This window comes from Strix aluco, chromosome 6, assembly GCF_031877795.1.
Source record: "Strix aluco isolate bStrAlu1 chromosome 6, bStrAlu1.hap1, whole genome shotgun sequence".
Lineage (NCBI taxonomy): Eukaryota > Metazoa > Chordata > Aves > Strigiformes > Strigidae > Strix > Strix aluco.
Genome location: NC_133936.1, coordinates 44,424,116 through 44,437,546, shown reverse-complemented (window position 1 = coordinate 44,437,546; position 13,431 = coordinate 44,424,116). Strand labels below are relative to the sequence as shown.

General features: G+C 39.5%; 1 protein-coding gene across 9 annotated transcripts in view; it reads right to left on the bottom strand.

The window, feature by feature from the left end:
• Positions 1–13,431, bottom strand: part of DIP2A (disco interacting protein 2 homolog A) — a 133,595-nt gene that overhangs the window by 61,444 nt on the left and 58,720 nt on the right. For all 9 annotated transcript variants that reach the window (XR_012623881.1, XR_012623880.1, XM_074829953.1 and 6 more), the window contains exons 3-4: positions 11,965–12,084; positions 3,444–3,563 (exon numbers count right to left, since the gene is read on the bottom strand). Coding sequence is in view for 7 of the 9 variants with exons in the window: in XM_074829953.1 (XP_074686054.1) it covers positions 3,444–3,563; positions 11,965–12,084 (240 nt within the window). In the remaining 2 variants the exon portion in view is untranslated. The remainder of the gene's footprint in view (positions 1–3,443; positions 3,564–11,964; positions 12,085–13,431) is intronic.

Here is a 13,431-nt window from a genome sequence, read left to right as displayed (position 1 = left end):
AGAAAAATAGTCAATGTCCCATCAGTAACTAGCTCCGTGGCAGTCGCAAGAGTTAATTAGTGGTGCTCAGCGTGCTGTGAGCAGAATGCTATGTACTTGGCTTGCAGCTCTTCCTGGCTGGGAGCTGACCCAAGAGAGCCACAAAAACCACCGCCCTTTGGACCAAACCTTCATCGAGACTACAGCTCAAGTTCTGAACATGTGAAATCCGTATGGGAAAGATGAGAGACTCGATGGGATGAAAACAAAAGTACATTAAAATTTTTGGAAGGATGACTGATGAAAGCAGTTCCATTACTGCCGGTCAGGAGATGGGTTTGAATATACTGTTGTGACTAGAATCCAATGCTTCCTTCCTGGTGACTGTTTGCAACAAAATTTCAATTACTAAGAAAGCCTGGTTTTAATTGCATTAACTTCTGCCAATATATGGATTTTAAGGCAGTGGTTTAATGGCTTAAGACAACAAAAATAGATGCTTCAGCGCTACTCAGGTTCTTTGCAATTTCAGATCTTTCCTGCTGAGCTAACTTTGCAAATAAAGGCAGGCCCATAAAAATACAATTATTCTTGTGAATTGATATAGTTGAAGCAAGTCCTCAGAATATTTTTGAATGGCCTGATCTCCCATGACACAGAATTCATCCAGTGGCCCCTTCTCTTGCAGAGATAAAGGCAACTCATAACAAATCACCTTCTCTTAGAAACAGCACGATAGATCCCAGAGACACTTCACTCTTTCAGAATATATCAGTTAGGGTGCTCCTGTATCCTGCCAAAGCCCAGTGCGAGTATACTTGTCTTCTCTGCTAACCACCTGGGCAGGGATGTTGGAAGATGACGCTCTCCAGCAGCACAAACACAGAAAAACACTTGCACAAACATGGGCAAATTCCATGGCCTCATCCTGCTCCCCTCTCTGGCTGAAGAGGATGGAGGTCATACGTGCACACACAGAGACAATGTGCAGCCCTCCAGCAGCTGGGCTCGGGCACCTGGTCTGCCAAGTAGCTGCCCCTGGATCCCAGTGTCCCCAGTTGCTGGCACCTAGATGGACATGCCCAAGGCTGCAGTCCCACTCCATTTGTTTGCACGGACTGACTGACGCAGCCACTCCACCTACACAGAATATAGAGTCCCTCATCCAGGAGAGGTGTTAGAAATGGACTAAAACAGGAGGAGAGGACAGACTGCAGGGTCAGGTGCAGGGCATTCCCAGGCAAGTGTACATGACGAGACATTTTATCCCCTTACTCCACTATTTTCCCCACCCTTGTTGCTCTACAAATCACCTAAATCTACCCTTTTCCCCACCTGTGGTTCCTCACCTAAACATCCCATGCAGTCCCCAAATACTTCTGCTCTGCATCTCATAATGTGTCCTATACCCCTCCACAGCATCCCCCCTCAGTCCAGAAGGTGCTCTAGTGTTGACTGGTCTTGATGGGTTTCATGCCTGGAGAGGAGCCTTAGGAAGGACCTGGACAGGGTGACCTTCTTCTGAGTCCTTAACTTGATCCCACCTCCTGTTGTTTCCCTGTGCTCCTCTGGAGATGGGTCTGTGACAGGCTGAAGGCTCCTGGGACAGGCCTGGGAGTAACTGGGGCAGGGTATTATTTGAGCTCCCCCGCCTGCCACTTTCTGTGCTCCTGAGAAGGTGTGCAGACCAGCTTTTATCATATAATCTAACATTTTACCCACAGCATCTCAATTTTATTTTTTTTTTTTTAATAGAGTCTCTTAACCCCCTTCAAGATTTTGCTCCTTCAGAGCAGCATGGAGAGCCCTGACCTCAGGCAGAGTGGGCACAGCAGTAACCACAGGGACATTGCTTCAAATCTGTCCTGATGGTATTCACAAGAGAGTATTTTGGTTCTCTCAAAAAAACTGCAAGGAAATTCCTCCTAGTTTGAAAAGCTAAGGGAGACAGCAAAGCCTAGCTGTCCTCCGCTCTCAGCTGAGCTTCTGGAGACCAGATATTTTTGTAGAGCAAATTTTAGGCAGAACAGTGGCATGTTCTGTTCTTGTCGAGATATACCTCACTCCAAGCACGCAGTGATTTGTCACACCAGAGGAATGAGAGAAAAGGACAGAGTGACGCTGCATGAAGTGCACCGCTGACTGTTCTATCAGAGTTTATTGTGGAGAGTGAGAAGGAATAGTGCTTTGAAGAGCTATAAACAGAAACCTGAGGGCCTGTCTCTCAAAGCCTCAGCATACAGATGGTCACTATGCATTAATTTTCTCCAGGATTTCACTTTATGCAGTTCATGACAACTTTCACATACCGAAGCAACATGTACGCAAGAGAACTCAAGAGCATGACAACCACCCTGCTGCAACGGCTGCCCTGATGGGCTTCAGATTATACAATAATAAGAGAAATATATAATAAAAGAATAAGCTAATCAAAACGCATGATACCTTAACATATCTTGCAGGCAAAAACATAAGGGTGAAGAAAGATCATATATAAGACTACAGAAGCACCTTATTATTTCTTAACTAATGAAATAACCAGAGAACCCACAAGGACAATATACAAAAGTGTGTGACTAGCAAACAAAAGTGACATTTCCTTTAAATAGGAAGAACAGAAAGAAGAGATATAGCCCAGGAAGCAAGAGAGCAGCACAGCAGACCTGCTCTTTTACAGAAGGGGGTTAAGAAATAGAATTGATGGAGAAGGGCACTAGAGGTCAGTGTGCCTCTACTCCCAGGCCACATTAGAAAAGACAAGAGGACATCATTCAAAACTTAAAGAGTTTAGGGAAATTCCTCTTCGTTGTATATAAGACACTGGCCCCAAAACACTTGGCTTGCTAGCATAACATGTTATCTGGAGAGAGATTTTTTTTTTAACCTCTAGAGAATTCATTGTGAGACAGCAGGAAGATTACTTTTTTTTTCCCCCTAAAAAAAAAAAAAGAAAGAAAACATTCTGACCTAAACAATCTGAACAATTATAGCATATGATTTTCTGAACGTTTTAAATGGCTCACACTTGAAACCATCTGATGAGTGTTCTGCAAGCTAACGCAGCAACTTAATGCTCTGGCATTTTCTTCAACTATAAAAAAAAAAGAATCTTATGCAACATGAAATAAGGTATTTACAGCTCTGTCATGCTTCCCAAGATTATCTTCTTCCAAGCAAGATATTACGTAAGAGAACATACTTAATGCATAAAGGGCAACTGCTAACTCTATCATTGCTTACAAGCGTACCTTTAGCAGCTACAGTATCTCTAGATGAGACACGAAAAATCTTGAGGTAAGACATCAAAGTACAAACCCAACCAACACCTGATTATCAGGAAATACAGACGTGAATATAGAAGGAGTTTATTGCAACATACTTACAACTTAGAACAAAGCATTTGCTCTTTTATTTTGCTATCACGTTTACCTGGCAAGATTTATGTATGTTAACTCAATAGATACCTGGAGGTGTGTACGTTTCTACTGAAGAATGCACAAGAACAGACCGTCTTTTGGAAGGCATGGGCATTTTTCTCTCTTTGTATTTCGCGAGTGCTGCCTGTACTGCTTCAGTGTGGACATCTACATAGAAAACAAACAAACAAAAATATTAAGAGATTAAGTTTAAGCATTCTTTCTTTCTAAAAGCATAGAAGACATCAATGCCATCTTTTACAGCTCAAATCCAAAGGCTGAATCACACACAACAGCTCTTAGGGCTTTAGTCCTGTTTAGCCCAGTTGCTCAGCTTGCAGGAAGGAGCAGGTTCTCAGCTTCAGAGGAAGCAGCACTTCTCCGACAGCAGAAAGGTCCAAAGCTAAACTACAGGAACATGGTTTTTCAATTGTGAAGCTGCGACAACTTTCTCCTTCATTGGCATTTAACAGGACTGAATAAATACACCTGCCTCCCACCCAACTTCAGCTCAGAAGCAATAGCTTCAAAAGTTAAGGGAGGATATACGCAGGGTCAAGTTGACATATTTTCCTCATGAAATCAGCTTGAAAAGGAAGAACACCCTGAAAATCAATACTGAAGTTACAGAATACCTAGTACATTAGTTCTGAGCAATGATTTATTTTCATTTGGGGGGGGGGGAATTTCAACACAGATAATTTGAATTGGCAACAGCATTGGACTGTTCCTCCTCAAAATCCACAATGGGTAAAGAAGTGAAAAATGTATACTTGAAGCTCTCACAAAAGAACGCAAGTAATAAAAAGAAAGAAGACGCTAAATATATAAGAAGAATTAGGCAAGAGACAAAGTGTTTTCACTTTCCTGAAAGCAAAAGTTACCCTCATGTACTCATGGGTTATATTTTAACTTTTCTTATTTCTAAGCCAAAACTGAGATTAAAGAGGAATTTAGTGTACAATCAAGACCACACTGCAGATAAAATTTAATGTATTCGAGTAATTCTAAATTGCCTTCAGCAGATTTTTCTCTTTGACATATATATATTTCAATGGTGTCAAAAGCTAAAACTTATGTAGAAAGAAAATTCATGAGGAGTGAACAGATGTCAAGGAGAAATGAGGCAGACCAAAAATATACTTTAACTTATGACCCAAGATTCAAACTCATGAAAAACAAGTACAACATGTATACACTCACACATAGCTACAAAGGGCCCAAAAGTATTATGATTCTGTTTTTGTCTTACCACATTTCTTTTACACGGAAGCTGCTATACAGGAATTACAGAATGAAACTGTTCAGTTTGAAAAAAAGATGTATTCTTTCATTAAGTATCCGTCTATGGCTGCAAATACATAACAGGTTGATAGACCTGTAGGTGTGAAACTCGGACGTGTGACATACATACACTTACACAACTTACCTATTTTTAAAAAAAAAAAAGTAATTTTTCTGCCCCATACCTATAGGGATTAAGCTTGATGACGACTACAGTTAAGGCTTCATATTTTATGGTACCTTTTTTAAAAATAACATATCATTTGTGGTACTAGCCCTGAACCTGCTTTGGTCATGCTCAGCATGAGGTTCTTCCTAATTTATTTTAAACATGCTGATCAATTCCAGCTACCTTTGACAAAGCATGACATAGCTCAGGGGAAAGCTAACCAGTATATATCTTAACACAGATCAGAAGAGATTTTTGAGCGTGGCAAAGAATTAAAGGCTAGGAAACAGCAAAGCACAGCACATCAATGTAAACCTGTAAGAAGCCTTGGCACAAAGCACTTTCCAAAGGCAGCTGTGTCCCAAGGCACTGGATAAACACCTGACACTTGGGGGACAACTATTTAATTCTCCATTTCAAAAAGAGATTACAAATGCTGCCCATAAACTCAGAAACATGACCTCGCCAGAGAAGGCTTCATGCAATATATTCCTAACCAACTCTAACGATAGATGCTGCCATATGACTTACTTTCGGAACTTCTACTCTTAGGTAAGTCAGACAAAAATCACCATAGCTTAATCTGACATCTTCTATGTTAGATGAGAACACTTCCATTTCCACATGTAAAAATCCCCCCTGCTCCTAAGCATATTCACACCATGTACTGCAGGCAGTTAACTTCTGGTCCCTGACTACACAGCACGATTTACTGCAATACATGAGTTCAAAGAGATGCCATGAGAGAAGCAAGTTAAAACCCCAGTACCAAAAAGCACAGCGTCTTTAAGAGAAATGCCAGAAAAAACCCAGTCCACTCTTAACCAAAAATCAGAAAGCTCCAAATGAGAAACAGTTTCTCTCAGCCTGGCCAAATGGATCAGAAAAATCAAAATAAGCCCTGTTGCGTATGGTCCCAGGCACCACCTAGTTCTTTGCAGTAACAATGCTGCTTTTTAAGTCTGCAGCTTCCCCCAGATAATCTGCTCAGTGCTGTATTTAAAATATATATATGCAAATATACTATACAACCTGTGTATTCTTACAAGATTTAGGAATTTACTAGGTAGATGTTTGCTTCAAATAAGAACTTCTTGTGCAATTAAGCTGTGAGGTTCAAGGACAGTGCTGCTATGAGGGGAAAAAAACTATTTTTTTTTAAAAAATCACCTATTAAACCTCCATCTTTTGAGACAAGATTTTTTTTTTTTTTTTATACTGGACACCATGTTAGATTTTTACTGCTGTCCTTCACACCAAGGGGTTGTTTGTAGATGTTTTACGGAATTAAAAATTCACTACCCTCTCTCTATGTCTCCCTGCCTCCCTTTCCCACATCTAGGCTACTGCTTTTTGTCAAGTCTTGCCTTCTTCTGATCCTTAGTTTTGGACATTCCCCCCCACCGCTTGTAGGTGTCCACCGTTGCAGTTTATTCTCATGGATACCCCAAAGCAAACCTCTTAATTCCACAAAACTCCAGAAAGTTTAAGCAGAACTCGACACAGTTCTTATTTTGCTGCGCTAATTAGATGCACCAAGGGCATTACTGCTATCCATAGGCTTGAGAATATTACTTAAATTAAAGGTTGTTTTTGCAGCCTTAAAAGCTAGGGGCAAAATGCCAATTCTGCAGGACACATTTCCATAGCAAAACCTGAAGTCAAAACTAAGCTCTATGTTTTTAAAAAACGATGGTAACTATTGGATGCATTCACTTCAACCATGCATATATCTCCATATAATTTAGAAGATATTTTTATGTTACATTAACATCTGGTAGGAAGAAGGGGAACATAACAAATGTTTTCTCTCCAGAAAAGGTCTTCCAAAAGACAGAAAAACCCCCACGATATTTATAGTATGTATATAAATTCATTAAATCATTAAATAACATTGCAGATTAAAAAAAATGAAAGCATTCTTAGCTATTTGTGTATTTAGGGAATGGAAGGGACTAGCTTGAGGCAAGGGTGTGTGGAGGCATTTTAACAAAGTAGAGTGGGACAGGTCATACAGATCTGTGGTAGCAAACATGGGAACTACTTTTTATTCCATTTCCAGAGGGCAAAATCAGCATCACCTCCTCCTCTAGCCTTCCTAACTCCTACCCCAAAACCTGGAAAATACTAGATTAAATGATAAAAACGCAACCAGAAGACAGTCAGGATAAAATTTTATTCTGTTTCATGTTTTATTTTTATAGCGCTGATTTAACTCATCAGTTGCTTCTGTACTTACTAAGATCTATTTCCAGCTTGAAATTTTTCTTTTAGTATCTCGTCCTTGGATACCAACTGAGTACGACCATCTCAGTCAAATAAATTAAGTAATTGGTTTCACTTCCCTGGAATGCTTTGTTCCTATTCTACATTTCCTTTAAGAGCTTTTCTACACTATGTACACAATTAAACAGACTTCACTAAAAAAAGTAAAAGGAATGAAATAATTTTAAAGAAACATAACATTTAGGGTACAAAAATTCATAAATTACTATAAAGTTTAATGGGATATTGGAATTGCAGAAAGAAGCTCTCTACCACCATCTATTACGAAATTCTTAAAAATTTACTGTGAAACTGATTTAACATGTAAAAACTGTGGACTTCAGTGTTCTTCAGTGCATTAAATAGTCATTAAAATCGGATCAAATGGGATCTATCTGTATTATGTCCTATGTCTGACAACAGGGAACACAGATCTTCAACAGTGAACACTGAAAGCGATGAACAGCAAGTCCAGCATCTCATTAACGTGAAGATTACACATACCAAAGTGAGAAAAAAATACGTATGCTGAAAAATACATGCAAAAGCAGGAAAAAAAAGTCTTGAAAAAATAGTTCTAAGTTTCTATACTTCGTTAAGCTACAAACAACCATCCACAATTTTTTATTGATTCAAAACATTTTTTCCTTCCTCTGTTGTAGTAAACCACATAATCTCCTCTTCCATTTTACGTACCGGTTCTCCTTTTCTTTCCTTCTACGTGTCCTTAAAAAAGGATGGGGGAGGAAAACTAAGAAATAGTTTGTGGACTATAAATCACCTAAACTCTTACACCCTAAACCCTCCAGCTATTAGAAGAGCATTTTTCTTTCCTGTTTGTAGCCTCTGCTTGTTTATCAGCCTCTGATTCTTGTTCCTGCCTTAGGCACAGGAGGAAGAATTTCTACGGTTCTTTGAAGAAAAAAAATGACATTCACAGGTTGACCAGTCTCCCTTCTATTTACAGATCTCCAAATACCAGCAGCTAAAGCAACCAGTGCTGTCTGCCTCTACAAATGGCTGCTGCAAACTAGTGTCCCATATAATTGCATCCCTGTGACAAGGATTGCCAGTGAAAGAAAAATCAAAAAAAAAGCAAAAATAATTTTTAAAAAGACTCCAGGAAGGCTGGTAGAGCAGAGAGGATCAGGTTTATCCCATGAGATGAAAGAGAGTGCTGCTATATATGGCACACTGCTGTACATCCCGGCGTGCTCCCGAAATGCATCTCTGGATCCTGCTCCAGGCGAGCTGGCAGAAGAGATACTGCAGCTGTATATCCAACAGGCTGAAGAACAGTAACCAGAAAAAAGTGCAAGAGAGGACAGAGAAAGTATACCCCGCAGGAAAGCTTTTCCAGACACCCTAAAGGCTTACCAGCTAACTCAGCTGTGTTCTTACCCAAAACCAGGCAGCAGCAGCGCTGAACCCGGGAGAAGGCACAATGCCTCCACCAGAAACTGCACACCCTCCCTGGAAGAAAAGGCAGCAGCAACAGCAATACACCCATCACCAAGCGTCCTCTAAACTGAGGGTCTTAGCGCTTATCACAGACGAATTCTTGCAAAGTCTCTGCATTTTTCGCTTTCTCTATCACGCTGTCACATTTAACAGAACAAAAACCTTGTTAAAGCACTGTAAGGTTAACTGCTGTTCCGGGATCTCTGAGGTAATTTAGTAGCCTACAGTACTTATTGATGGAAAGTTTTTTGGTAATATCTACTGCTTGAAGACAAAAATCTGCAGATGATAAACATTATAGTTAATTTAAATGGACAACAACTCTGGGAAACTATAAAAAAAGAAGTACTTACAGCTAGTACATAGCAGATCAATTGCATAAAAAGGCAAAATTGTTCCGCTTGCTTAAGTAATTTATGTTGATGGTTCTAAAATAACTATAATTGCTCCAGAAAGAGATCCTGTTCTATGAAAAGTTGCGTTCAACCCTCATCAGCTACTCTTGAAAAGGACATAGAAGAACTGATAAGATGCAAAGAAAGGATAAAAAGAAATAAAGATTGTAGGAAATAAAAAAAAGAAGAAACAACACACCCTCCACTCCCCCAAAAAGTCTAAAGAATTAATAAGGCCTGCAATTGATAGAAGCAATAGTATCCAGAATTATAGCCTAAAGCTGTTCATCCTTCACAACACATAGTGTGTGTCAACATACAGGGAAATTCAAAAAGGTAGTAACATTCCAAGCTGGTGGTGGTAGACATCTTTTCTTTAGGTAGAAAACACCTACAGCATAGTCAGAATTTCTCAGATAAACTGGGACTACTTTGTGAAGCCAAACTGTGACTCTTCTTATGTCAAAGTATTGGGAGGAACAGAGTGAAGCTGCTTTGCAGTAGTGCTTTCTGAGTGTTCAGTGTTTTCTGAGATATCTTGTCAACATTTCTATTCATGATCTACATATACATAAACCTCACAGCATGAGTAGCCATAAAAAAAAGCATCAACACCATGAAGCGTTTTCAAACTCAAATCTACTGGTGATTCAACATCTATTGGAATCAGAGTAATACTTCCAAAGAGTAAAAACACATGCAACAAACACCTTCATTGAGATAAGGAAGAGAACCACTAATGAAATAAATCTGAAGAACATTCTCCTAAAAATTAGAGAGGAAAAAGGCAAAAAAGATACTGGATTCTGAAAGCTGTATCTACATTACCTTGCACAGACCTATGTTCAACCTAAATCAAGTCAAGTAAAGCCACCACTATTTGGTTTTGGTATCACCCAAGCACACTAAGCCTTGTCATATCACTAATGGGAAAAAGAAATGCAATGTTATAAGTAAGAACTTTTTCCCCAAGAGTTTAAACTTCAAAGTGAAGAACACATTCTAGGCAAGAATATTCAATGCAACATGAGTTAGAAGAGCAATGATGGGAAACCACAGAAGGCCACGGCAGGCCACAAAGTACTACCTAGGGTTTTTGCACTGGCCAGGGATAAGTTCAAGAAATAATCTAAACCCCCTACGCATCAGGCTTCGTCTTGAGTAACTGTCCACTGGAGGATTGCCTGAGCACAGGTTATACAGAAATACTCATATTGAGGTATAAAAACACCGACTAACCTCTAGGCTAATGAGACTGTGAGCAGTCCTTCAGAATCACTGGAAGCCGATTTAAAGGATTTTAAAATCAACAAGGCCATAGAAGTATTAACTCTATGAAAAGAGGAAGCACTGATAATTAACAGTGACAGACTAATATTTAAAAGCTACATCTATTCATAAACACGCATGCTAGCTGAACTTGCTAATACCCACCCACTTCTACATGTCTTCCACTGTAAGACTAATGAGCCCTATGCCAACCTTCCCCCAAACAATACCAGTAATATGGCAGTGTTGTTTACCTGTTTCTAGTTTTGTTTGTTTGCTGGTTTAAGTATCCTCAGTGCACATTAAATAGGACATCTGAGGCTCTGAGACAGGAAAACTGTCTGTGTATACAGCATCTTGCTCTAGACCCTCCTAGCTCTCTCAGCAAATGGTTCCCATGTATTCCCTGTTGTAGTTGTGCTCTTTTCACAGGTTTTATTTCTGTATCTTAACAACTTCATGTTACTTTAAATAAATTAATTTCTATCAGATTCATGACTCTGCTTGTAATTTATTTGGAATCTACTTGGTCACAAAGTAACTAGGAAATTATGGCTGTAATTCAACCACTAAATCTGGCGGTTTCTTCAGTATATATTCAACAGTAGAATTCTATTGATGATGCATTTGAAAGGCAAAAATAAATTTAAATGACCAATTTTCACACACTCTTAAACATGTCATTTAGTTAATTTTGATACTGTGTAATCTTCCCTGACATTCAAAAGTTTCTTCTTTGTGTGGCTGAATACATGCATCTTTCCCAGGAGTCCATATATATCCTCAGACTATTTAAGAAGTCTCATCCATCCTTCAATTATCCATAAGGAACACATACAGGCATATCAGCTCCATTTCTGGAGCCGTGTCGGCAATGCAAGTATGATGCAATACCCACTATGCCCAAGCAGTTGCAGAGCAAGGTGACACAAGACCAACAACATATTAAGGATGTGCCGTGCATGTCATTACTCGCACTTCTCATCCCCAAACCCAAGACATATAATTACGCTGGAAAACAAACAGAAAAATGTCCAGTGAAAAGTCCAAAGGTATTTAGGAGAGACAAGCTTCCAAACACCTGCCTTTTCTCACTATTGTGACAAGGAATTTCACAGGGAAACAGTGTACTTCAACCACCTAAAAAGTAACAATGGAAACAGGATGTGATGAGGATATTGATATTTTCACAGAAGTTTCCAAAACAGGTTTGTCACAGTGGTGTCCATTTAAAATTAAGTAGAATATCTATTGTGACATTTCCCTTTTTTGTGCACTTGCTTTAAACCAGGAAACATTTGAAAGTGAGCTAACAGTAAATATGATAATCCTATAACCTTCCATTAACAAAATAGCCCAATCAACCAAGCAAAAAAATCCCCACAACCCACACACTGTAGTCTTCTAAATGTTTAAATAACTGTTCTAGAGACCGGAAACCCAATCAGCAAGCAAAATAAAATTGTTAAGCACGGTGTAAAATTCACAGTAAGAAAAACATCAGAACGCTTGTCTACAATTTCTTGCCCTCCTAGCATTTCCTCCGTGCTGAATTCAGACAAAACCATTCATGTTTAGAAATAAAAAGAGCTATTTGAAAAATATTCCTTAGCTCTTCCTGTCTTTCAAAGCACTTCCTACTTTTTCTTTAGGTGTAGGTATTGCTTTACTGGTACATTTTTCCTCTTAAGATGCCTGATGTTTTAGCTACATTTCTTTTCCTTACCAGATCGGAAGCGTTCATCCCTCGAGTTGGTAGAACGGGATTTCTGCTGTTTAGAGACAGCAGCGGTAGCTTGTGAAGAGCCTGGGACTCTGTTCTCTGTTTGCAGGGATGGATCCACACCTGAAATACAGTTTTATTTCAGTACAAATTCAGGTTTGCAAAAAAATCATCTGCTCCCCGTGCCTATGTTGTTTTACCACCCTTGACACCTACTTACAAGTTTAAGTGGAGCCCTAAGTCTACACCTTTAAAAAAAACTCATCTTCCAACTGTATTTTAAATTATTTAAACTAAAATCTATCTTGATCTGATAAGCATTTCACATGGAAGATAAGAAACACTTCCAAATAACAGAAAAACTCCTTTGCTCCTTGCAGGAGTTCACAACCATTTGTCATTAGGTATTCTGTATGCCAGATCCATGCGGGGGGAGGAGAGGGAACCAATCATCTCCCAGCTTACTGCTGGACATCAAGAGAAATGCTGCAGAGACGGTTACAATTACACATGGGACTTGGAGATCCTTAAGAGACAAAATGATACTGCTCGCTCCCCCTTTCTGCCAAATTTCTTTTGAGTCTAAGCACAAGACCGCTAATCTGAGTAAAATTCAGGAACGTGCATATCTGTTTAATCTATTCTTATTTGACAGAGCAATACATAGAAGATCAGCGTTTTACAAAAATTCCACAATTCCCCAATAAAAACTTTTTTTCTCCCCCCAGGGGGACAGGATGGGCAAGATCTTGGGAGGGGACACAACCAGGACAGCTGACCCAAACTGACCAAAGGGATAGAAAAAAAAAAATTTTGACATAGCACTTAGGGATTTGGTGTAGTTGAGAACGGTCAGTGTGAGGTTCATGGTTGGACTAGAGGATCTTCAAGGGCTTTTCCAACTGAGATGATGATTCTGTGATTCTGTGAACTTTGCAGGTATTAAGGGCAAAATTACTCTGTCAGCTTCAGCTGTCTAAAAACTACTGCTCTAATCTAGGTTGGCTGGGTACTTTATATTAAATATTTGTATTAAATGATTACAGATCTTCCCATCCCCATAAAGGGTAACAAAACCAAGAGGAACTGAACTGCTCTCTGGTTGTTTCCTGTTAGAACAGGGCTCTAGACAGCTAACCTAGAGCAGGCACCTACCTTTAGGCTGGCTAACATTCAGGAAGATGAATCTCCCCTTTACATTCTAGCACAGCAGAAGAAAACAAAGGGGTGGACAGAGGCTATTAAACATTCCCTGTCACTCCCCAACCCCCCGAACAAGGAGAATCCCTGCTGGCTCTTGATGCATCTGCAAGAACCATACAAATTAGAACTAGGAACTTACACTTGCAGTTTTATTTTCTCATCTATTATAAATCTACACTTAAAAGGACAAAACCTGAAATCTCTGCAAGTGCTCTCTGAGGATAGAGGTCACGCACAGACATGAGAAGTCAGAAGAATTAAGGAACA